This window comes from Ursus maritimus, unplaced genomic scaffold (genome assembly GCF_017311325.1).
Source record: "Ursus maritimus isolate PB19 unplaced genomic scaffold, ASM1731132v1 scaffold_5, whole genome shotgun sequence".
Taxonomy (NCBI): domain Eukaryota; kingdom Metazoa; phylum Chordata; class Mammalia; order Carnivora; family Ursidae; genus Ursus; species Ursus maritimus.
This window is the reverse complement of record NW_024426663.1, coordinates 292,235-317,548: the sequence shown is the minus strand read 5'-3', so window position 1 is coordinate 317,548 and position 25,314 is coordinate 292,235. Positions and strand designations below refer to the sequence as shown.

Here is a 25,314-nt window from a genome sequence, read left to right as displayed (position 1 = left end):
GAAGGAAACCCTGGGAAGAAGTTCACACAGTCTTGGCACTGTGCCCTCCAGTTGTCTGATTTGCTGTAAAGTTGAGACAGAGGACACAGATGAATGAGTGGAATGAGCATCTCCCTTTGACCAGAGGACCCAGACCAGCCACCTGCAGCCCAGGGCGCGTGTTGTTTGGATGGCGGGAGTGGACATCTGGCACGGCCTTTTTGGGTTTTGTTTTTTAAAACAGTTTTGAATTAATTGTCAGCATTTGAAAGTCATTAGAATTTATGGCTCTTCTTGTCAAGTCAGGTCTGGTAATATGGGGCCCCTTCGGACTCGGCATGGCCACGGCGCTCCTCTGCTTCCCTCGCCGCCCCTCGCCCCTATCTGTCTGCAGCTCTGCCTCGGCTCTCAGTTCTGTGACTTTTCCCAGTTAGATTTCTGGGAGGAGCTGAAGACAGGACAGTTCAGGTTAATTTTTCTAATGAGACCCCAGAGGCTTAGGTTTTTATGTTGCTGTTTGAGGGAAGACCCCCGTACTAGAAGAATCTAGAAAGAGGGTCAGAGGGCATTCATGGCCATGAGAATTAAGCCTAACCAGCATGCTTGCATGGTTCAACACATATACTATACTTTTCTTCTCTCTCCCTCAGGATCAACTCAGCCTACCCCCCGAGGTCCATACAAGAAACTATGACAGCGTTGATTCATTTTGAATCAGGTGCCAGAGGCTGCCTGGTCTTTGTTTTTTGAACCCCTATAAAAACCCTAACTCCAATAAAACATTAGCCATTAGAAACACTCCCCTGGTCCACCTGATTCTGAGCTGTGCACCTGTACCAGAATGGATCTGCTCCAAAACACGGTCCCAGCCTCCAGAGTACACACTCGTGGGGCTTCCCCTCCAGAGTTAATGGCCATGTGTCTGCCTCGCCTGGAAGCCTCTCCTTCTCCTCTTCCCAAGAGCTCTTTTTCAAGCTTCGCCTTGAAATACCCTTTTCTGGAAGTCTTCCCTGATTACCCACGGTCTTTAAAAGATATCTTCCTTAACATTTTTTTTAATTGTACTATAGTTGACACACAATGTCACATTAGTTTCAGGTGTACGACAGGTGATTGGCCAAGTCTATACACTATACTTTGCTCACAAGTGTAGCTGCCGTCACCACGCAGCGCTATTATAATACCACTGACTCTTTTCCCTCTGCTGTGCCTTTCCTCCCTGAGACTAACTCATCCCACAACCAGAAGCCTGTATCTCCCACCCCCCTTCACACATTTTGCCCGTCCCCCACCCACCCATTGTCTAGTATTCACTTCTTTCTTTGAGGCATTGCATTCCTTGTAATTATTTATTAACTGACACATCGACCCTACTAAGCCCAGCCCTGGGGACCAACGACAGTTTATTAGTCCTGTGTTCCCAGATGCTCGCAACCGTGGGCACGGGATCACGCTCAGTAAAGACTACCCGAGCTGAACGTGTGAAAGAAAGGGAAGACTTTTGTAAATCAACTTTTGTAAGTATCCGGTTTTTGTTCGTCTGCTCACTGGTAAAGAATCATCACATCTAAGACCTGTCTCGGGGCAGACCACACCCTGCTAAAGAGGCAGAAAGCTTTCAGTCGGGGGGATCCCCAAGGTGGATGTGCCCGCTCCAGTTGGAGCTGCTGGGCACCGAGCACCTGAGCCGGTCTGAGGAACAGAAGCCGCGGGAGGCTTGCTGGGCACAGTCCAAAGGCCTTCTCTGGGCGGTGCGGGGGCTCAGGGCATAACCGTGACCCCCACGGCCCTCCAAGGGCCAGCACGCGTCCCCCCACCTCTGTTCGATGGGCACGCGTCGCGTCTTATAAGGCAAGTAGAGGAAAGAGCTACAGATTCTTTCAGCGGCAACCTAGATGTTCTGCCGAGAGGCCAGAGGTGACGTCCTGGGGACCTAATAGTCCAGCCCCTGTTGTGGCTCCAGGGCTGAAACCAGGAAGGCACTGGCTTTCCTGTATAAGCAGTTCCCTCCCGGCAGCAGGCAGCGAGGAAGAGGCAAAACCAGAACAAAGCAACGCCAAAAATGAGGAAGTAGGAGGAGGGGACGGAAGGGTCTGTGAGAACGGAGGAAGGCAGCATCCAGGCAGGTTGCACCCTGCGTAACACGCACAGGGCCTGCGTCTCCTGAAGGCAAGAGGACGCGGAGGAACGGTGCTCCTCAACATCGCCGTTAGCGGACAAGCTGCGATCATGAACTTCCTGTGGCGACACCGTGATGAGGGCACATCGTCGCCCCTGTATATCCTGCGAAAAATGCTAACCTCAAATCTAAGACTAAGGAAACAAGCAGACCGTCCAGACGGAGGACTTCCTATGGCACGACAAACCTGGCCTCTTCAGAAATGTCAATGTCATGAAGGACAAGAAGGGTGGGGGACCTGTTCTAGATGAAAGGAGCATAAAGAAACATGGTAACTAAATATAACGTGCGAGCCTTGACTGGAGCCTGGATTAAACAAAAGCAACAAAAGACATGAATGGTACATTTGGGGGAAATTTGAATAAGGACTATATATAACTTCCATCTGGGCTAAAATCCTCGGGTATGATGAAACTGCTGTGGTTAAAAAGAGACGTTCCCCGTTCTTAAGAGGTTTGTACTGATATATTTAGGGTGAAGCATGAGGTCTGCAACTTCCTTTCAAATAGCTCCGGAAAAATATTTCCGCGTGTGCGCAAAATCAAATGTGGCATAGCGTTAACGACTAGTCAATCTAGGCAAAGGGTTTCCTGGGGTTCATTCTGTCATTTATGTAAGTTTGAAGTTTTTCAAAATAAAAAGTTGAGAGGGAAATAAATACCTTACCATTCAGGGTCAGAAGGCCTGACAGAGCGTGGGTACGCTGAGTCTAGATGTGACGTGGGGACCCCAATGATGATCCGTCTCTTAGGGCAGCCACGGGAACTAGAATGCTTTCCTGAAAAAGTGTCACTGCCACACCCAAGTCGCCCCGAAGGCCACAGGAGCAAGTCAGGGTGGGAGCCACCAGCCACCACCCTGGCCGGGTCCTAACTTCGCCAGGAGGGATGGGTTTCTTTTCCCCAAAGAAAACAAAGCTGTAGTTTCAGGACTTCTATTTCAGTCAAATCTTAGCAGCCTGAATTTGTTTTCATTTTTGCTATTGTCATTTTCCAGTTTGTTTCTCTACAACATCACCGCTGACGGCTCTCCCCCAAGCTCACTAGCCACAGCTCCAGGGCCCTTTTCAGACAGGCCCTTGTCTCAAACCCTCAAGAGCAAACAGTGACAAACGCAGAGTAGGCTGTAGGTACCAGTCCCAGACCCCGGGGCTCTCACTGAGGCAGGGATGGGAGAATTTCCAAAGCTTCCAGAAGAAGGGGCAGATGTGCCTCTGACATCCAAATCCGGTCAACACAGTCCTTCCCCAGAACAATGGTCACGATGTTGGTTGGAGTTGTAGTAACACTAGTGAGGCCCCATACTTTAGTCCCATTACAGATGAAAACAGACTTTCACAGGCTGGTCTTGGAAGCAAACACTTCTTTATAATGCTGGCTTTAAGGGAAAACATGTCATGAGTTTCAAATAACCAAAAACCACAATCTAACCTGAAGGGACATGGTCTGTTTAGAAAATTGAGTTCCTGAATCTCAACACTTACAGGGATTCATTTTGAACAAATGTGGTGGATCAATGCCTTGGCATTCGCATCTTATAACCCAAGTGTCTTTGAGGGGCTGGAAAAATTATTGAGTACAATTTGAGGGAAAAATTCCAAAGTAACATAAACTGCAGTGGGGCACTGACCTTTCCTGCCTTCAAGCTTGATTACTCTAAGGAAAGTTCCAGAATGATTTTAGATGGACTCTTCGGTCCCTCTGCCTTGCTGACGTTCGCAGACAGGTCTTGTTTGACCAGGCTCAGATCCCAAGGAGAAAGCACACAGCCAGCTCTGAGGCCTCTAGTGTGAGTCAACTTTCAGAACGTCGAAGTCTCCTCTGTGAGCCACTTGGGAGAAATTAAGCTGCCCAATCAAAGTAAAGAGAAGGGGAAAAAAGGGCAACAAAGGGCTCAGCCTACTCCTTCAGCTACTCAAGGTGCTGTTTTCAGCCCCATCTAACCTTTCCAACCCATGGACTGGTTCCTCAAAGTTCCAGAATCAGGTTACAAATAATCTGATTGTCTTTTAAACATTCTTTGCTGGAGAATAACTGGCTATCTAGTCCCCTCATTCCTAACAAAATGCAAATTTTCTCCAGACAGGCTCCTTTGCCTTTGTAACCACTTCTCTCCAACCCTGCAGAAATCGTTTTTTTGGAGGGGGCAGGGCTGCCTTTCCCTGCCTGACCCCCCTTCTCCTCACTGGGAGTGGCTGCTTAACACTTTGGAACATTTTTCCTGAAGCCATTAAGCCTCGTCGGCCACGAAGCCAGGAAAATCTGGCTTTAATGTTAAACATATTTCATAGTCACAGCCGTGCCAAAGAGGCAGGTTTCATGTGTAAATTCTTCCTTGGTTGCCCTCCAAAAACTACTCATAAGGAGGAAATCTCTATCTAAATGACCCCACCAGCAAACTAGGTATCATATGCTTCCTTTCATCCCAAAGGGGATAATAGTTTAGCCCTGAGAGATTCCAGAAAAATAAGAATTTCTCACCTAAAACCAGAAGAGATCTTAAAATAAGGAGCAGAACCCAACACAGGCTGTGCAAAGGTCCATCGGACCGAGGATTCTGTTCTGTGAACAACGGCTCCAGATGGGCTCTGGCGTTCCACGAACAGAGCTGGGGAAGCAGCCTGCTGGGGAGCGCACCGCACGCACACGCACACACGTGCACTAACATGTGCGCTGCGAGGAGCCCGTGCACACACATCTGTGTTCTGCTCTACGGCAACACCCAGAATCATCTGGCCTCAAAGTGGTGTTTTCTGAGATGGAGGTCTGCAACATCGCGACTCACAACAAACACTGCCATTCAGCCAGGTGCTGGGATGGCACAGCTGTTCCCCCGGCTCCCCCATCAGCACTAGAGACCTCAAAGGACTCCAGGAAGCGGAGCACGCTAACCATACGCACGTTTCGCTGTTTCGGCAGAGGCGCGTGAGAGCGAAACCAGCCATGGAAACACGGGTGCCAACACCAGCAGCAATTGATTAGCTGTGTGGCTTTGGACAAGTGACTCGCGCCCTCTGAACTCTGTCGATTTCACGGGCAGGGGGCTTTACAGGGCCTCACTCAAGGCTGAGGGTTACCCATGAGGATGCGTGTGAAAGCGCCACACGAAGTGAGTGAGCGAAACATGCTACCTGTTACAGCCAGCCTCTCCGACTAGAGCTCTTTGCCAAGCCGAGGGAATAGAAGTCCCGAGCTACCACTCCTACCTTGTCTTTGTCTATTCAATTACCTTTCTTTTCCAAACTGTGTGACCAGGTTTGAACAGAGCAAGAGCAATTTAAGATGCAACGTGACACGGCCGGCACCTTCCTCCTTCCGGGGCCTGGTCCGGTAAGTCAAAGAACTTCCTAAATTGCTGCTTTACTCCTCCAGGGCCTGAGGACAGTGCCCAGGAGCCAGCTTACTGAAGGGGCAGCCTGGCTCTGACAGGTGGGGCTTGAAAACAAAAGAAAAGTGCTTTCCGATGAAGGGAATAGACGGGACTAACTCCTGCTATCTTAAATGACGCCGAGCAAATACACTGCAGCCAACTCTGCATATAAAACCCAGCTCAAGAAAACCTCGGGGTTGCTAACGCAGGCTTGCAAATATAGCATCCATAATGAAACGGCTGCTTTTTAACGATTTCCTATAATGGTGTTTGTATATGGAAGCTTTTCCCCTATTGAAGCAGTTTAATTGGAAAATGGCAAAGGAGTAAGGAGAGGCAGACGTCCAGCTCCAACGAACACACCCGGGGCCCGCGCTCCGCAGCAGCCTCCATGCACCTCGTCCTCGCAGTCCCCATGCCTGCCTTCCTCAGGGACCCGGCAGGTGCAGGCCCTCTGCCTCCCATGCTCTCCCCTGCCCCTGCTCTTTACCTGCCTCGCTCCCGCCCGGCCCTCCGCTTTCTGCTAGATGCGACCTCACGGATGCCTTCGCTGTGGCTCCTGCCTCTGGGGTGCGGCTAGGAGCCACTGTCCATCTCCTGTCGTGGGCCTTACCTCACTGTGGGTCATTCCCGTTTGCTCGTCTGCATCCTCCAGAGAACCGTGAGCTCCAGGACGGCATTCGCTGCTACGCAGTCCCTGGGTGCCTCCTGTGTGGGCACTGTTATAACTGGCAGACGAGACAGCGGACGTCCCTGCCCTCGTGGTGCCTGCATTCTGGATTCTCACGTGAGAGCCTGGTAACCAGTAGTGATACACCATAAAAGAAAGGCACGTGCAGCGTATCAGCAGGAAACGCTGAGTGCTGTGGGGAGAACTGAAGCCAGAAAGCACAGAGAGTGCCTGGCAGTGAGGGTGAGGCAAGGCCACAGGGCTCCACCCGGGCCCTCTGACAGTCGGGGAAGCCGAGGGTCGGCTCAGGGAAGGACCGCTCCGGGAAGAAGGAGCAGAGCAAGACAAGCTGGTCAGGTGTGAGGGGCAGCACAGAAGCCAGCGCGGCCCGAGGCGGGGGACACCCAGTTCTGTGGGGGCCTACAGTCCGAGGTCAGGAGTCGGGACGTCACTCTCGGTGTGCGAGATGGGAGCGAGCGAGGACAGCGATCCGAGGGCAGATCCGGTGTCTCACGCCCCCAGTCCCTCACCCGGCATGCAGTGAGTTGCTGAATAAGTGAATCAGGGCCTCCTCTTGGGCAGAGGACACACAGTGACATTGGGCAGATGGGGTCTCCTCCCCCCAGGAGCGCAGTCTCGTAGGCAGAGAAACTACCACTGGCTATAATGAACACATATTTACAGCGGGGAAAAGGGTGGGAAGAAAGGATTTGAGATCCATCGTTTGGGAAAATGAAGGCAGCTCGCAGCACAGACAGGCACGCCAGCTCCTGGGTAGACAGCCGGAGCTACGGAGCGCTCTGCAGGAGCTCCGAGAAGGCCCGCCGTAAAGACGCCCGGCCCACTGAGTAGGTTTATCCCTCCACTTCCCAGCCTTACTTGACTGAGAAACTTTATTGGAGCGTGGGGCACTTATTTCATAAAATACACATTCAGAGACATGAACGGAGGGATCAGCGTAAGCCTATCTCTCTGCCTGAATGGAAACATCCTGGCTGTCTACACCTGCCCCACTCCCGAGGCCGGAAGGCAGAGGCCACAGCCTGGGGCCCCTGGGGCTAGAGACTGTGATGCTGGTATAGCAGCACGGGGGGCGTGGGCACACAGCTGGGATGGTCCCCGGAGCTTGCGTGTGTTCTAACTCAAGGCCTGGATAGGGTTCAGGTGAGTTTCAGAGAGGCGTTTCAGCCTGAAGCCGAGAGCCTGAGGACCCAGGAGGTGCCCCCACTCCTCACTCCATTTCTATCAGCATCACATCGGTATCTGTATACAGCTGTCCACGCCTTTGCGGGCCTCGGCACCCAGCCCTCCTGCTGACCCCTTCCGTTCTAGAGCTTTCTCTGCCCCACTGACTTCCCGGACGCGGCTCCCCTCCTTTCCTCCACAGCTGTGGGCGGCCGACTGCTTGAGGGACTCGCTGACCGCTTCACTTGTTCATCCCCGCAAACATCCCTGAACACACGCTCTGCGCCCGGCCCAGTGGTGGGCTCTGGAGATCTGCTAGTAGATATACATACTTCTGCCCAGTGGAGGTTAACGGGATAGTCAGTCAAGTAAAGAACTAGAAATACATCATTTAAAATTTCAGTTCGGTAGAAGAAGGAGACGAACGGGTCGTGATAGAACCAGCACAGGAAGGTGTGGGCTGGTGCCCGTGAGATGCTTTCAGAGGAAGTGCATTTACACCGAGACTAAAGTGAGGGGGGACGCGCCCCAGCCAGGAGCTCTGCTGGGTCTCCTCCTTGGCTGGTGGCCCCTAAGGCTTAGGCCCCAGTTCTCTGCACTCCTCGCTCTACCGTGGCCTCCCCCTGCTTTGATAACTGTCTGCGCATAACCCAGTGTCTCCTAACTGCTTTCCTTCCGCCCAGACCTCTCCTGTTGGCTTCTCATGGCTACCTGCTGCCTTCTGAAGCATCTCTACCCAGACACCTCGAGACACCTCAAACTTACGCCCAAACAAAACACAGGCACTTCGCCCTGCACTCCCACTTCCTTCAAGTAAACAAAACAAAGCAAAACTCGAAGCAAAACCCCCGGCCCTTGGTCCTATGCTCCTGTGTTGGCACTTGGCAGCGTCGTCACCCATTGTGCGATCTAGACACTCAGAAAAAATCTCCTCATAAATACTTCCTTCTCCCGTTTCTAATCCTTCAGCAGATCTTGCGAACGTTGTATCTTTCTAGATCTTAACTACCACCACCCCCAGCAATAATCGTACCCACCGAGACTTCAGCAATGGTTTCCTAGCTGCCGCCCCCATTTGTTCTTGATCCACCGATTCTCGTTACTATAGAATGACTGATACAAAATGCAAACTTGATCATTGCATCCCCTTCCCCCACTACTCAAATCTTTCAGTGGTTTCTTGTGCATCTTCGACCAAAGGTCAAACTCTCTACCACGGTCTATGAGATCTTGCATGCTATGGTTCCCGCCTACCTCTCCATCTCACACCTCTAGGCCCTCCATCCACAATGACCTCTTTTCATCTCCTTGAACGCATCCACTCTCCCACCCTCCCCTGAATGCACCTCCTCCTTTAACTGGTTAATTCCTATTTACTCTCCAGCTCTCAGCTATCACTTCCTAGAAGCAGCTCTTCTAGAATCTCAAACGGAATCAAATCCCTTTGATAAACTCTCATGGTGCTATGCTCCTTAATGTTACAGCACTTTCATAATTAATATAACAGTGTACCATATTCAAGTCTCTCTCCCCAAAGAAATTTTAGGTTCTAAGAAATCTACATTATGTTTATGCCTCCTTCTCCTAGCCCTTCTTCTATCTTCCCTACATTTGAACATTTCCTAAGATATGGTGCTCCTCCCTCTTCTGACTCCACACTCTTTTGACCACAGAGATCTCCTTACCTCATAACTTCAAAGCCTTTATCCTCAACCCTAATCTCTCCAAAGATCCAGGTAAGTATCTCCAAGTAGACCAGTGGTTTTGCAACATTTTGTGGGTTGACTGCAGCCCGCAGCAGAAACATTTCATTTTACTTACTTCACACACACATACTCAACAAAGAAGTTTCATGAAGTAATACTGTCATTTTATTTTTTTCCTATTTGATTTCACTTAAAAAATATTTTTCATTTAATCTCAAGACCCACTAACAGGTCATGACCTGCGGTTTTAAAACACCGAACCAAGTATTCCCAGATGGACATTTCTCTACAACCTCAAACAATACATTTATTTCCCAACTCATTGCTCAACCGAACATTCTTACTAAGAACTATGATCATTCTCTTAGTCACTCAGGATCAACAGGTTAGAGTCATTTTGGATTCCTTCTTACCCAACCGCTGCTAAAGCCTGTTGGTTCTTCCACCACAATGTGTTGCCACCCATTCCATCCTTCCCATTCCTGCCATCATAGCTCAGACTTTACTGTAACTTGGAACACTACAACAGCCTTTTCAGCTGGTTCCCTATCTCCAGAATTTTCACATAGAAGTAATCTGTGCTTGAATCACAAACATCAGGGCAGAAAGCTCATTCACCTCTTTAGTTTCAACAGAGTAGCACGTACGGGACTCAAATGGCTGTGTTTTCATCTACTCACCAAACTCCTTGACTAATTAAATTTTAATTCAGGCTGCCTCATATTTCTAAGATTACCATTACAATCCAGAAACCAAACTCTGGCTTCGTGCAGTGGTAGGCAGACTCACCCATGTCAGCCGTGACCATGGTGGACTGGTTTTCAGGGATGGAGACAGAGGTCTGGTCTTGGTCCATGCTTCGAGAGTCTTCGTTGACCTCATGTTGACTCTGGCTGAGTTCTGATCGCAGTTCTGAGTACTCATCTTCCTCCCTGAGACAAAAGGAGAGTCAGCCACCACTGACAGACAGAAGACAAATTCCTAGAGAACATGACTTCTAAGGACAAGAAAGACATTCGGAGAGAAAACAGATCTACTCCCCCTCCAACTCTCCTCAGCCATATGGACTAGGACTCTTTCCAGGCCAAATGAATATTCAGTCACCTCTACAGTCCACGGGTGAACCTGAAAGGTTGCTCCTATGTCCACATACATGCCCATATACTGAACAAAATCCACCTAACAGCCTACTAGAAACTTTTTTGCTTTTAAGAGTTTCTGAAGAAATTAGATTTCTTCACCTCGTCAAATTCTGATGGGAAAAACAACCCAAGACCAGAGAACTGGTCTGAGTACTGAGGCTACAGTGAGCAAAATAAGCAGGAGTCTGGTACACAGGAATGTCACATCCTATCACCTGGAGGGTCCCACTGGGGGGCTTTCTCCTTGGAAGAGGATATAAGGAGCTGTTGGGGCTGGAGCTATCAGAAAACCAGCCCCTCACCTGTGCACATCAACCTGGATGCTTTGAGAGGTGTGTCTGGTAAATACCACACTTACTTTCCCTAAAGCAAGTCAGTGGAGTTAGGGGGTAGGAAAAGATGTCGGGGAGAGGAGAAAAATGGACACAGTGGGTGAGTGCACACCACTCAGTGGTCTGTTTCCATCAGTCAGCACCTGTAACAGGAAGTCAACACTTAAATGCTGCCATGCTGCGTCTGCGCGCACACCCCTGCGCCTTCTCAGCCCTTCACAATCCCTCAACCTTTGGTCCCTGAATTAGCTACGGGCAAGTGAAGGAAGCTTACAATTGTAGTATGTCTTTCAAAGCGCATACATACCTCTTCCTAACACCACTGCCATCACTACACACACACTGGACACGGACACGGAGAGGGCAAAATCAGCCCGCTGCGAAGTATTTATCTTGCAAGTGAGCCAGAAGAGAAAACTGTCAGGGGATTTAATTGAGGCTGCAAAGCCCATGGATGTCTGTGAAGAAAGCCAGGAAGAGAAGTCCTCTTGGCTTGGCATTCACTTGAAGTTGTGGACACCAGGGCGCAGAGTCTACAGCCTTGGGTTTGCGGTAGACCAAGATGGTAATGAGGTGACTACTGGAACTAGGGGAAGAGGCAAGTGGCACTTTAAGCTGGGGAGACACAACTATAAATTAGAGAATGTGAAGAACTCTCCAGAGTTCCTCATTCTCTTAAGAAATCAACATCCTCCCAGGGAAGGAATTCAGCTGAGTCCCTCCTTTATAAGGTGTTTTTAATAAAAGCTATCCGGAAATCTGGGGAGACTTTTAACAGATATTAAGCCCCCAGACATGCAAAATATGAATTAGAATGGGAGTGGTAAAGGCAAAAAAATATATAGGTTAATGTTCTATGAATAAGTTAATTATTAGACAGCAGCAAAGCTAACAATAATTAGGTTTAGGAATGAAACAATTATAAAGTACCTTAAGAGTAGCCTTTTTGATCTAGAGGGTAATTGTGCCCTGGTACACCAGCTCTCCCTTCAATCAGCACTTAAAAATCTGATTTTAGTTAACGGGAGGTTTTGTGTATGATGAATAAATTACCTTTGTTACATGGCCAATGTAATCAGCTTCAGCTTGGCTGAGACTGTTTTATAGCCAAGAAAGCCAGATAAATGCTGCTATATCTCTGGTATAAATGGCATTTGCAAAATCGTTAATAGCCACCTTAAACCCTCCTGGCTTGGCAGGTTCCAAAACACATAGGGCCTGCCAAATCTCGTGCTTTGTAAGGAATTACTTCTAGGGATTATTAGGATGAACTTTATACAGCAGTGAATGGGGAAGGGCTAGGAAAAGGAGACTTTTTTTTTTTTTTAAGGTTTTTTATTTATTTATTTGACAGAGACAGCCAGTGAGAGAGGGAACACAAGCAGGGGGAGTGGGAGAGGAAGAAGCAGGCTCATAGCGGAGGAGCCTGATGTGGGGCTCGATCCCAGAACATCAGGATCATGCCCTGAGCCGAAGGCAGACACTTAACGACTGCGCTACCCAGGCGCCCTGGAAAAGGAGACTGTTGATTGCAGGGGCCATTCCTCACTGAGGTCAGGGCACAGCCTGAAGGACAATCACACTACACTGGAAAGGTCATCTTGGGCAAAAGACTTTCAGGGCCATGAAACGCAAACTAAGGATCCATGGTCAGTGTATTCGAGCACCAAATTAAGAACAGGAAAGCAAAGACCAGATGGATGCTGTCTTCCAGGAGTCAAACGTGTTCACAGCTAATTCTAACCCAAGAAGCATGCTGTGTGGACACAGGAAGAGCGACTGGGGCTGCAGGAGAGAAGTAGTCAGGGAAGACTTTCTAGATGGAGCAGTGCTGCAGAGAAGCCTCTGAATGTGAATGAGAACAGGAACGGAGAGGGATAAGTGGTCGGTATTGCTGAAACCACATGGGGTGCCCAATGGAAACCGTGAGGCTAGAGGGGCACTCAAGCCATTTTGATCAGAAGGTGAACTTACTGTATCGGAGGAGGCAAGTCATTAGAGTTAGACAGGAGAATCAAAATTAAAATGATGAAGTCTAGGAATTCAGGGGATGAAGTGTTGCCAAGCTCTCATATGGAAACACAGAAAACAAGTGGGGGGAAGTGCCGAAGGTCTGTGTTCTTGACTCCAAAGGGAAGGGCAGAGCTGGGCACACATAATTCCTGGTTAAGATTCCTCCTTACGGCAATCATAGAAACAGCTCATGCAAATCAAGTAAATAGTAACGAGAGGCAGAAAGCAACCTTGTGAGATCAGGCAGGGTTCTGTACCACGAAGAAGGAGGTAGAAAAATGGTTAAACTGAACCCACATATTACAGCATGTGTAACCCTTTTGTTTCTCCCACTGACTTTGGTTAAAAAATCCATACAGTTGCACATCCCTATCATCTCCTGAACATCAACACTGGCATCATTCCTAAAAAGAGGCTGGAATCTGGGACTGAGAAAAAACAAAAGCCAATTCTCTCAGGGCCTTTTGTAAGCGGCCGGCCGGTCTGTGATTGCACTGTAGGTAGAGGACTGGTGCTCGGCGCTTTCTCTCTACTCTGTTATTCGGGAGCTCTGGTTCATCCAGAGCAATGGAACGAGAAGGCAAAAGCCTCCATCAGTCCCAGCAGTTTTACAAAAGCAAGAACATGAGGTGTGTTTTCCAGGCTGCTCTGTGCAGCAGGAATCACCTGGCTGGTAAAAATGTCTAGCTAACACCACAGCATCAGCGTCTCAAAGTGACTTCATTGCTTGCTTCCTTCTGCGGTGTATACAGTAACTCTTAGCAAATGGTAACTTATTTCTTCGGGGGGGAAAGGATCTCCCCAAAGAACACCAGCTGCTATTGCTGGAGCTGAGAAGGAAGAAAAGATCCAAGAAGTGATCATTTTAAGCCAAACAAAACAAAACAAACAACCCAGAAGCAAGCTTGATCGACTGATACATGTTGGTAATTATCCACTACTGTCGTAGTTTCTACAGAATTACAAAGTGCTCAGGTGTTTCTCTTTGGAAGATAAAGACTCACCTCACAGGATTCTAAATGTACCTTCATTCACCTAGGAGCATTTGTGAAGTGCTTCCAAGTTGCTCTTAGACAATGATTCATGTGTGCTAGGAGCTTAACTGACAAAACAAAAAGAAAAACGCTCCCAAGGACGCAGGCAGTAGACTGTACCCACCACCTATGTAAGTAGGTGAGACCGGCAGAGATCTTAGGGTTCATCAAAGCCAGGATCAATACTTTTAACTTACAAATAAGACGACTGAAGCTTCAAGAGGCTAAGCGATTTACCCAAGATTCTGCAACTAGTGAGCAATACAGCCTCTTTCCTAAATTTAGGACCAATGAAACAACAAATATAGTGATCTAAGGAGATCTGGTGGTTGCTGCTGACGATGATTTTTAAAGATTCCTTCTTATTACAGGCTAGGGGTGAAATGATCTTATCTGAAAAGGGAAGAGTCAATGAAGGGCTAATTCTTTTCCCCACTTTCCAGACCTGAAGCTGAAGTACTATGGAATCAGTAATATTTGATACAAATATTACTGCTTTAGCAACCCCCATGTCTATTCTATGTTGGCATGCACATTCATGCCTTGACACTGGATTGATCTGGGGACAAGACCCAGGTGGACACCTGCCTGCCTTGGCACCTGTCAGTCAACTATGTCCGGCTAACCCAGCCTACCTGACCTGGTGGGGTTTTGTTGAACTACACTCTTCCTGACAAGTAAAGGCAGATTTGCCCTGAAATGCCATCATTCTTTTAAAGAACAAAGATTTTTTAGATACAACGAGGAAATGTATTCCTTTCGATTCTCCTAGAGGCTCTAAAGCAGGAAATCAGTGTTAAGTCCCAATTCTTGCTGCAATTCCACCTCTTATTTTTCCCTCTAGCAAAAAGGAAGACAGACTCATCTACGAATCTTTTGGTGAATAACTGGGCAAATGGAAAGGTCAGGCTCGTGGCACAGGTATGAGTTTTTAGAGGCTGGACTACATTAGAGTAGACGGGATTTGCATATTATCTTTGTTGCCAAATTCGCATTGTGCAGACAAAGGAGAAGGGGGAAGTGCCAATGCAGAGGGAGGTATCAGAGAGGAGGGGTCAGTGCTGTAGGGCTGCAGCCATTCGAGGTGAAAGGGGAGGGGAGAGCCCAGGGTAAGAGCCAAGGCTGAAGGCGAATCTTAGGAACAGAAGAAAAGATACAGGGTCCTAGAAGTTCACGAAAAACACACCAGGAAGGAAGATTTGGAAGCAAATCCTGCAGAAAAGGAGCAGAAACAAGAAAAGGTCCCTGGATTTTTCAGTTAAGAAGTCATTAGTGATTTTCAGGGGCGCCTGGGTGGCTCAGTCAGTTAAGTGTCTGCCTTCAGCTCAGTTCATGATCTCAGGGTGGTGGGATCGAGTCCTGCAGGGAGCCAGCTTCTTCCTCTGCCTCTGCCCGCCCCCTCTCTTGCTCTCTCGCTCTCACTCTCTCAAATAAATAAATAAAATCTTAAAAAAAAAAAAATCTCCTCAGTAAACAAAAGAGCTCATGTTTAATTTGCTTAGAAATCCACTCCCCCATTTCAAAGTGCGCTACTGATGTATTTTTCCATTTTCCCCATCCCATTATATAATCTCCCCAAGTCAGATGAGCATTAAAAGAAGCCACTCATAACATAGTTAAGTGAAAAAGCATATATTACAAAACATTGTTTGCTACATGATCCAATTTATTTAAAATATTCATGAATACACATACAAAATGTTCAGTGTGTATTCCTGGGAGATGGGATTTAGGGTGCATTAGGCAGGGTTCAGTGAGGAACATGAACTACACTGGGTGGTGCAAGTAGAAGAGATTTAAGTTAGGCAGTCCCACGCTTGCGTAACTGGTGGAAGGACCAGAGAAGTGTGGGTGGAGGCCACCGGGAGCGGTCAGATTTGCCATCCCAGCGGTGGATCCCTCCTCAAAGGTCAGTGAACTGCCACTGCCTTCACACCTGCCCACAGCTCCCGGCTCTGAGGTGCAGGACCTCATGCCCACGAAAGCCTCTGAAACAGCTGCCACCATCATGGCCTGAGGAACGATGGCTCCCACCTCCCTTCCACTTTCCAACCCACTCAAAGGCACCTCACTGGCAGAACCAAAACTGTCTCCGGAACCCAGCTATTAAGGCAATCTGGGAAGTAGTCCCAAGGTCCAGCCTCTTTGATTCTGGGGAGAGTAGAGAGAAGGGGTGGGAATGGAACCAGGTGCTAGATAACATGTCATCGGCCACCCTCTTTGGCTACCCGACAACCATACACAGCCTCTCTCACACGCTGAAATTTCCAGATTGCAATAGCAATGACACCAAGCTTCTGTAACCATCCCTCATTCAAATGTGAATGGATTCACCTTCTCACCAAAGTGGGAGACCCTGAGTCCCATCAGTATGGTAGCCACCGTCAGGCACCCACTTCTCTTCTAGTTCAGTGGCAAGTCCTCGTAGATACCATCTAATCTAACCACCAGATAAGTTTCACCAATACCAGCTCACCTTGTATAATAGGAGAAATTAAGAGGATAAAATAAATTGAATATACACACAACTAAGCACGAAAATATGCACAGTCTAGCCGTCCTTCCTGCAACTGGCCATAAGACTAGAGTTGATGTTTCTAACTTCCTTCTTCCACTAGGAAATCCCTGTTTTCTTAGTGTTTGGCCAGCACCTTAGCTGGTTAGAGTTCTTCACGGAGTGAAATAATTAGCAATCTTTATTCCTGAGGGACCTAGCCCTAAGTATATATACCCGGCACCCCTCACCTGGGATCAGATTGCTACAGAGTCTGCAAGCAAAGACAGACTAGCTTTATCGGACAGGGAGGCGGAGTACTTCTGTAGGACCGGAGTTTGTAGGCTCTAGGTTTTCTGATTCACTGAAACCTACCAGGTGTCTCGATTCAAATTCTCACCATTTCTTCTTTTCCTATCAATGCTTCATCTTTACCTTAGAGATCTGATGTGGCTGTGAATTCAGCTTATGTTGGAATTAGCCACCTGCAGTGTCTGATTCTTGGCTGTGTTAGCCCTGTGGCTACAGGAGATGGGAGGAGTGTCCTCTAGGGCAGCCACAGAAGGCCCCCATTCTGACTGTGACTTGAGATGAAAGTTTAAAGCTATGAGGCTTTTTTTTTTTTTTTACTTAAGCAATTTAGTATTGCTTACATATGGCTATATCATAGCTTACTATGATAAACTATTACCGTACTAATTATTTTCCAGCACTTCCAATAAATTCCTAACTCAGGCCCAAACAAAAGTGACAAGAAAGTCTATAAGGTACCAGCATTGTATCGGACTAGTGTGACAATCCATTCTGCACCCCTTAGATTTGCGAGGGCTGTTGGAGTTCCTCCAAGGTGTCTGGCTTCCACCGCACTCAGTCTAGCACAGCATCTCAGGACCTGAGGGCAAACCAATCCCTGGAGTGCTGGGGGCAGGAGACATGCCTTAGCTGAGGAGGTCAGGGGACCAGAAGAGCCTTGTCTTCCTGGCCCACATGTCTGCAAGGCCTGCGGGGAGTCCCCTCAAGGAGGGGGCAGCTCGTTTACATAGTGGAAACTGGCAGAATTTAATGTGACATCTGCACTGAAACGATATCCCTTTAAATAAAAGGCACCAATAAATGTTTATGGTCAAGAAGCTCACTGTATTTTAACACGAAGCAGTTTGGCCATTATATTCAATTTAAACATCCCGAAACTGAGTTTTCCAGGTGACGTGTGGTGCTTTTTTTTCCACAACTCACTGAGCCCATTTGCCCTCACCTTCTCAAGTGCTTCAAAGTGCAACATGTTTTAATGGAAATTACAAATTTGCCAATGTACTCTGTCAGCCTCCTTTAAATCTGCTATAATCATTTCTCTGGTCTGAAAATTCTTCTCTGCTCATGCGTTTCTAACCTACAATCACTTGACGACCGGGATACAATTTAAAGGCCTTGAGGGTCTAAACTGGAGTATGGAATTTACCGTGTGGCTCCAGTTCAGTGCTAAGTTCCCCACGATTTTCCCCAGAAAACCAGAGGCCCATCAGGACCCTCATCAAATAGCCCTGTCACTCCTCTCTCAGACTTGGAGCAAATGCGCCCGGACAGTCTTCTAACCGGGACTTCTGGAGGGAGAGTTCAAAGCAGTTGCCTCTACGACGGCCCCGATCGCGGCTGGACAAACATTCAGTGAACGAAGCCCTCTTTCTCCATAAAGGTGGGTGACAACCATTTGCTTTCCTCAGGGCTGCTCCCCCAGGACAGGCAGGAAGATCAAAGTTCTCGTCCCCGGCTAAGTCACTCAAAGCAAACCCCTCCTCGGAACAGCTGGGCAGACACACCAATTACATGCTGCACGCAAGAGCCTTAGGGGTTAACTGATTGACAAGGAAAGCAGGGCCCCCAAGTCACTGTCATGGAAAGAATATTAAGTAAAAGCAGAGAGACTGTGGGTTCTAACTCCACCTCTGGCCTCTGCTAACTGAAACTTCAAAGGAATCCCTTAATATTTTTAAGCCCCAGCCTTTTTGCCAGTAAAATCATATATCCGATCTTGTTCCCTACCCTAGGAGTTTGTAAGAGGCCACATCGATGTTGGTAAGTCAACTTCGGGTGAGCTCAAGATGTTAGATTATCTCGAAGCAGACGTACTGCTTAGTCCTAAGCCACACTCATAGGTCTCTCAAAATTCCCAGGGGAGGCACACAGCTCGCACATCGAGAGCAGACCTGGTGGATTCGAGAGGTGGTAGGGACACTGGGAGACGGACGAGCACCCTTCAGAACTCGCTCACCAATCATTTCACCCACTTCTGCTTCCACACTCTCATCAGCAAGCTGAGGATTACAGCTCCCAGCCCGGCTACCTTCCAGGGGAGCCCTCACGGCGATCAAGATGAGAACAGAATAGTGGAGGGGAAAGGGCATGGTTAACATGGTAAAGAGCGTTGTTAATAACTGTAAGTCTTAGCTGCAAATAAAACATCATTCTTATTCATCGGGAGGACTTCAGCTCCAAGAGCCAGGTCAGAGCCCAGAGGGGCAGAGAGAAAGGAGCCGCTGGGAGCTCACTACCTGATGGTGGTGCCTTGCAAGCGGTCTATCTTCTTATTGAGCTCAGCAATGATGCTGTGGAGTTCCGTGATGCGCTCCTCGTACCGAAGCGTCGTTCGCTCCTGGACATCCTCATGTTCTCTCATGAGGTGGGACTGCTCACACTGGGATCAAGAGAACAAGACAGAAGTGCCAATGAGTGGACACACCTATGGAGGGGTGACGCTCAATTTTACGGTCTCAAAGCACCACAACCTCAACGTCGGCCATGCTCCGAATAAACACAGCACGCGCATCAGCCAGGAATCCCCGAAGCCACAACGACAGTTAAATTTTATAATGCACCCCTCCCCTGCCGCCATGGACAAAGTCTTTGCCTTTGTAGCATTCGTTCTGTCTTTGGGGGGAAGTGCGTCTGCCATTACTGACAATCTCTGTGGCATTATCTAAGTCTCTCGCTTTTCCCTCGCCAGGAAGTAGGCAAGTGGCCCGAGCTGGATCCATCAGATACCTTCTTTTGGGAATATGAATCTTGAGCGAATGGACGTAAGATTGCATGGAGTTCACTCACTTGACTGAGGGGCCTGACACCTAGACCCCCGAGCTTTCCCCCATGTTCCCTTGTCACTGTTCAGTTTTCCTTGTACCGATGCATTCCTTTGTCTTTTAATGAAAAATTTATTTATTTTTAATTCATTCCCTTTTTTGTTGCCATTGCTGGGGTATGTTTCAGCCACTTTTCAACCAAATAATCCTAAATGGTATGGCAACATTTCTTATCTGGCTGGTTAGCTGCAGGTCTCATTCCTTCCAATTTCCTTTTCTACCAGACTAGGAACTCTGGGAAGGCAGGAGCTGGGTGTTTTCATGATTTAGCCCTAACACCTGGCAAACGGCGTGCCTCACTGTGGTCGACCTAGTAGCGTTATGGAACGAATCACCTGCAATATATCCCCCTGTCAAGGAGACTGCTTTGCAGAAACAATGGCAGAAGAAGCTGAGGCGCTTCCCTTGCTCGGCATCTGATGGTCTAACAGGCAGCAGACGCTTTAAAAACATTTTTGTAGCTTGAGTTTAGATGCTAAGGAACCTGTTCATCTCCTTCACTTCTCGGCCCCTCCTCAACGCCCCACCAGTCCCTGTGCATTTAATCTCGTTTGCATAACAATACAACACTCATCAGTGATGGAACAAGGAAGCTAGCTTCTGTCCCTGTCTACTGCATTCAGCCCTGATTAATTTCCTGTCCAGCAGAGGAATTTTAATTTTGTTTCAGTGAGGCTTTCCTAATGCCAGGAGCCATATGTACTTGCCAGCTTTGCACTTTCAGGGCCGGTGGCAGACGGGCGAGGGTAAGACTTCTCACCCACCAAGTTCAATGTCCTCTTCCCTCCCTAAATCTGTTGCCTTCCATGGGGTAACCCAGAAGCCACTGGGCAGGGACAAATGCCTTCAAAGATAAGCAGAACACTACAAGCCCAACTCCATCCTGAAACAGAAGTACGCAGCAAATAAGTCTGCTAAATATGGTGGTATATATCTCGGCTGAGACCACACCTACAAACCACCTTATCAGTATTAATGTAGGGGCTGCTCAGAGCTCCAGGAACAAGATTGGAGACAACGAGGTTGTGGAAGCTGTATCACAGATCTTTGTGAGATGGCTACTGTCAGAGAAATAGTGATGTGAACTTCTGTTCTCAGGGACAACCGGCAACATCAAATTACCTCAAGGTCAAACACACAAGAAGTACCTGGAAACTGAGGCAAGGATAAAGTCACGCCCACAGGGAAGCTGTCCTAAACAGATCAAAACCCTAAGAAGCCACAAATACTCTTTCCATGAAGTTATGCCTTTTCATCCATGACCTACCATATTTTATAAGGAACAACAGAAGTCCACAAAATGACAGTGTGTCAGAGACAATATCTGTCAATAAATGAAAAAGGTTCATATTTCTCTGGAACATACTCACAGCGGAATACAGTTTCTCTCCATCCCTGCAAAATATCTAGGAGCTTTTGCTGTTAATCTTTATTTCTACCTTCAAATTGTGTAAGTGTGTGTGTGTGTGTGTGTGTGTGTGTGCGCACGCACAGTACGTACGTGTGTCAGTGTAGCTGGCACTCTTATGAAAACCACCAGTTTTAGGTCTTAAAATAATTACAAGATAGGGGCACCTGGGTGGCACAGCGGTTGAGCATCTGCCTTCGGCTCAGGGCGTGATCCTGGCGTTCTGGGATCGAGCCCCACATCAGGCTCCTCCGCTAGGAGCCTGCTTCTCCCTCCCCCACTCCCCCTGCTTGTGTTCCCTCTCTCGCTGGCTGTCTCTATCTCTGTCGAATAAATAAACAAAATCTTAAAAAAAAAAAAAAAAATTACAAGATAATACCCAGCCTGACCTGGATCTCGTTTATGAGATAACTCCTATTGCACGGTCATCTTGCGTGCTCCTCCCCTTTGGTTTTCCATACTCAGCTCTCTAGGGCTACAAATCACTGTGAAACGGGGCGCCCGGGTGGCTCAGTCAGTAAGTGTCTGCCTTCGGCTCAGGTCATGATCCCAGAGTCCTGGGACAGAGTCCCACCTCGGGGTCCCTGCTCAGCACAAAGCCTGCCTCTCCCTCTGCCTGCGGCTCCTCCTGCTTGTGCTCTCTCCCTCTCTCTCCGACAAATAAAATCTTTACTTAAAAAAAAAATCACTGTGAAATGCTTCCCTTTACAAACTGAACAGCTCTCACTCTCCTTCATCTTTTTTTCAAGATTTTTATTTATTTGAGAGAGAGAGAGAGAGAGGAGGCACATGATGGAACGAGCACCAGCAGGGGGAGGGGCAGCGGGAGAAGCAGACTCCCCACTGAGCCGGAAGCCCAGGGGTGGGGCTCATTTCCAGGGTGCCAGGATCACGACAAGCCAAAGGTGGATGCTTAACAGACTGAGCCAGCCAGGTGCCCCTCACTCTCCTTTAGTTCCCCACTTACAGCTCCTCCTTCACAGTCTTTAGAGGTCAAGAGCCCACCACCACCACCAGGGCAGACCAGAAATTGCAAAATTCACTTAAAAATGAAGATGTGCAAAGATTCATACAAGAAAAAGGCACACGATCTACTGATAATCACCAAGAGCCCTCTGGGCCTCCCTGGTGACTGTTGTGAGCTGCCTAACAGGTAAGATTTGGGTGGGGAGGGGGGTGCCCAGGTTGCCGGCAGAGCAGATGGCCGATGCCCAGATAACAAGAGCATGCTCTCTGGTACTGTACCATCTTCGCCCCTGCTTGTAACTGGGAAGTCTGCCTGGAGGGTATGAGTATGAACAAGAGACAACAGGAAGCCTGATGATTCAGACAGAACAGCACTTGTAGCTAAAAGGAGACAAAAGACTCATAATGTATATTTGGAACTAGGGGTTCATTTGGGAGCAGCAACAAGAATATATCGGAGAAAAAAAATCTGAGCTGAAGGCAAAGATATATGGTTTATGTTCCTATATTTTTTCCATAAGTGTGGTTTCTTAAAATAGTGGAAAGCCTCTATAATTTAATTCTTCCTAAAAATAATAGATATATCTTGATTTTCCATAACATTTAAGATACCGGGCTGAATGCCACACGGTGGGGGTCACTATGACATGTCCTCTGAAGGGAACTGCAGTCACAGCTTCCAGGTGGAATTCTCTGCTGGAGAATAAGAAACGTGGACAGAAATGGAGGGTGGGCCAAGGAGAAATGATAGACCGGTACCCTGGAGATTGTTTACACAGTGAAAAGAGAACACTGGGAAAGAATTATCAAAACGCCCAGCCTCAAGGTGACTGGATGGCTTGAGAAGACACTGCCCAAGCCTCATCTGAACAATTCAACATCCCCTCGAGGTATCACATTAAACACACTTCACCCATCCTCTGCACACTCGTCGTATCCAAAGATAGGTTGAAGCCCTGATCTCCGTGCTGCGGGGCAGGACGAGGTGGAGCAATGGGGCAGGAGAAGACAAGTCATCACCTGCACAAGCCCAAGAACCCAGCAGAACACCCTTGTTCAGCAGCTCCCACTGAACTGCGCAAGACCAACCCCAGGGAAGGGGCACTTGAGTGCAGGAAAAGGGGAAGATGAGTGACGGCCCCCGGGACAGACAAAGCCATGCTGCGCGTGACGGCACGTTCCTGAGCTGGCAAGCTCCCGCACGGGCCGGACTGGTCTGTTCAAGTCACGCCCGATCTTATGAGCACACTCTGCTCTCGTGACTGACCCATGCCTCTCACCCCCCTGAGTTTTCATGACCCGTGAGAGCCTTGTTTAGCCTGGGAGGGTCGGTGGTTTCAGGTATTCCGCTGCACAGGGGCACAGGCTAGGTCAAGCTCGGCAGGTATCCCAGTAAAGCCTCAACCGAGACAGTAATACAATGACAACTAAACAGGAAAAAGGAGTAGGACTTCTATGATTACTCCTTAATGTCTGCACACATTTTTTGATTTTTTTTTAAAGATTTTATTTATTTATTCAACAGAGATAGAGACAGCCAGCGAGAGAGGGAACACAAGCAGGGGGAGTGGGAGAGGAAGAAGCAGGCTCATAGTGGAGGAGCCTGATGTGGGGCTCGATCCCAGAACGCCAGGATCACGCCCTGAGCCAAAGGCAGATGCTTAATGACTGAGCCACCCAGGTGCCCCATTTTTTGATTTTTAAGTTACAAGTTGAAGTACTTTATATACATTAAAAGATGATAGATGTCCACTTTTTTCGTAAGTCATTAACAAAACCCTTTTTCCAATGGCGTTCATTTCTCTCCAGTATGTACACGGGGCTCTGCCAGGACCACCACGTGGGGCGTGCACCCCGTAAGCATCAGCACCCCCGGTAGCCAACAGGGATATTCATGAAGACTCTGGTTCACCTCCATCCATGCACATGGCGGGATAATACTTTCTTTCCCTCTTGAAGCAGATATGGCCACATGACTTGTTTTAGCCAATGAGGTACAAATGAATTTGTATCACTTGTGCCTAGAAGCCTTTAAGAGCTCCTTTGGGATTTGCTACATTCCCGTCCCTGGCCATGACTGCTGGCAGTGTTCCAGACAGTAGAAGCCCACCAGCTTAGGAGGCTGGTGGAGGACAATGCAGGACAGTTTCCTGCCAGCCCTACTGAGCTCTTAGCAAGAAACAAGAAATAATTTTTTGATATGTTAAGCCACTGAGGTGGCTTTGGGGTTATTTATCACTGCACATTCTGACAATACGACCATTTTACAGATGAAAACAAAATGTAAAGTGACTGATTTGTTATATCCTAGGCAACAAGCAGAACCCTCTGAAAAACCCTCTCGCCCCCCACCCCACCACTCCCTCCCAGCTCCTTGACCTGCAGGCTTGTCCCCGTACCATTTGCCTAAAGATCTCCAGAGGCAGCAGAGTCACCCTCCTTGGTCTCCTTCCCTGACCCAGTGAACTCCTGGAAACACAAACAGTATGCCTTCTAATATCAAATGGAGGTAGAAAACCCAGACAACTCTCTCCTCAACCCCCTGGAGCACCAAAATAGAAAAGTAGACACGAGGGGTTATAAGATGGGGAATTCTCGGTCCCTCCAGTTCCCATCAAGCCAGCTTTAGCTGCCAAAGTCAATTATTCAGCGACAACTTTCTTAACAGGGAGGAATGGCAGCTTCTTCCAGCAAAACTTACAAGTGAGGGATGATTTTCTTCTCCTCGCCATACAGAAATACCCCATATAATTTCAGTTGAACAAAATAAGAAATGGTCTCAAACAACATGCTGCCACTTTTTTCCTATTATCGTAGGGAATTGCATCCAGGGCTCTCCCTCCTCCCAGCCTATATTCAGTTTTTGAGATACTACATTATAGCAAAGGAAGCAAGCCTGTGGTTGCAGCCTCTTGCCTGCCATGAATTTTTGGAGGTCAGAATCACTAGGATTTCTCCTGCAACTACAATGGTCGGTGTGAAAGGCAAAGAAAAAAAGACTGGGATCAGATATGATGAAATTTTGTTTTTTTTTCCTGAATTTCATCTGGCACTTAATATATACTCTGAGCATTTTCCCTAGGTTTCAGTCCCCCTATCATGATGAGGAAGCAACTTTAAAATCTATATAAATACATAGGTCTAGCCACATAAATTGGTGAAATTGCCTATATGCAAAAATGTTTAATAAAAACAATCCGTATCATTCCAACCACCAAGAATATCTTTGCTATTGGTGCAATCCTGGGATAAAGCCATGAGTCAGCCTTGAGACAGACTGGTCTGAGAACCTGAGCCCTTGTTGGAAAAACCCTGTGCAATGTGGTGATGCTAAGGAGCTTTATGGTTTTGTTAATGTTCTTCACTGGGTTTTATCTTACTCCACAGAGGCCACTGATCTTTAATCATCACATTAGTCTCAGCTGTCAAACCTAAGAGCATTCTTGAAAAATGCAATGCCATCATTAATCTCTTAACCCTCTCAACCATCCTGGTGAAGGGGGTCAGCATCACTCCCTTTTAAAATATGCGAAGAAGTCATGCTACTTTCTCAGGGTCACACTGGATTGGTCTCAGTAATAGTACTCAGGGTATTTCCATCCTCATTCTAAGTCCTTGCCCAGGTTCTCCCATGGGGAAGATGGGAGGAACCAGGCCAACTAAACAAAGAGGCCCAGCACAAATGGAAATGCCCTTGATGAGC

At 47.9% G+C, this 25,314-nt stretch overlaps 1 protein-coding gene across 1 annotated transcript in view; it reads right to left on the bottom strand.

Moving 5' to 3' along the window:
* MCC (MCC regulator of WNT signaling pathway) overlaps positions 1–25,314 on the bottom strand; it is a 246,686-nt gene that overhangs the window by 71,610 nt on the left and 149,762 nt on the right. The window contains exons 3-4 of the mRNA XM_008704936.2: positions 18,653–18,795; positions 9,878–10,020 (exon numbers count right to left, since the gene is read on the bottom strand). Coding sequence (XP_008703158.1) covers positions 9,878–10,020; positions 18,653–18,795 — 286 coding nt within the window. The remainder of the gene's footprint in view (positions 1–9,877; positions 10,021–18,652; positions 18,796–25,314) is intronic.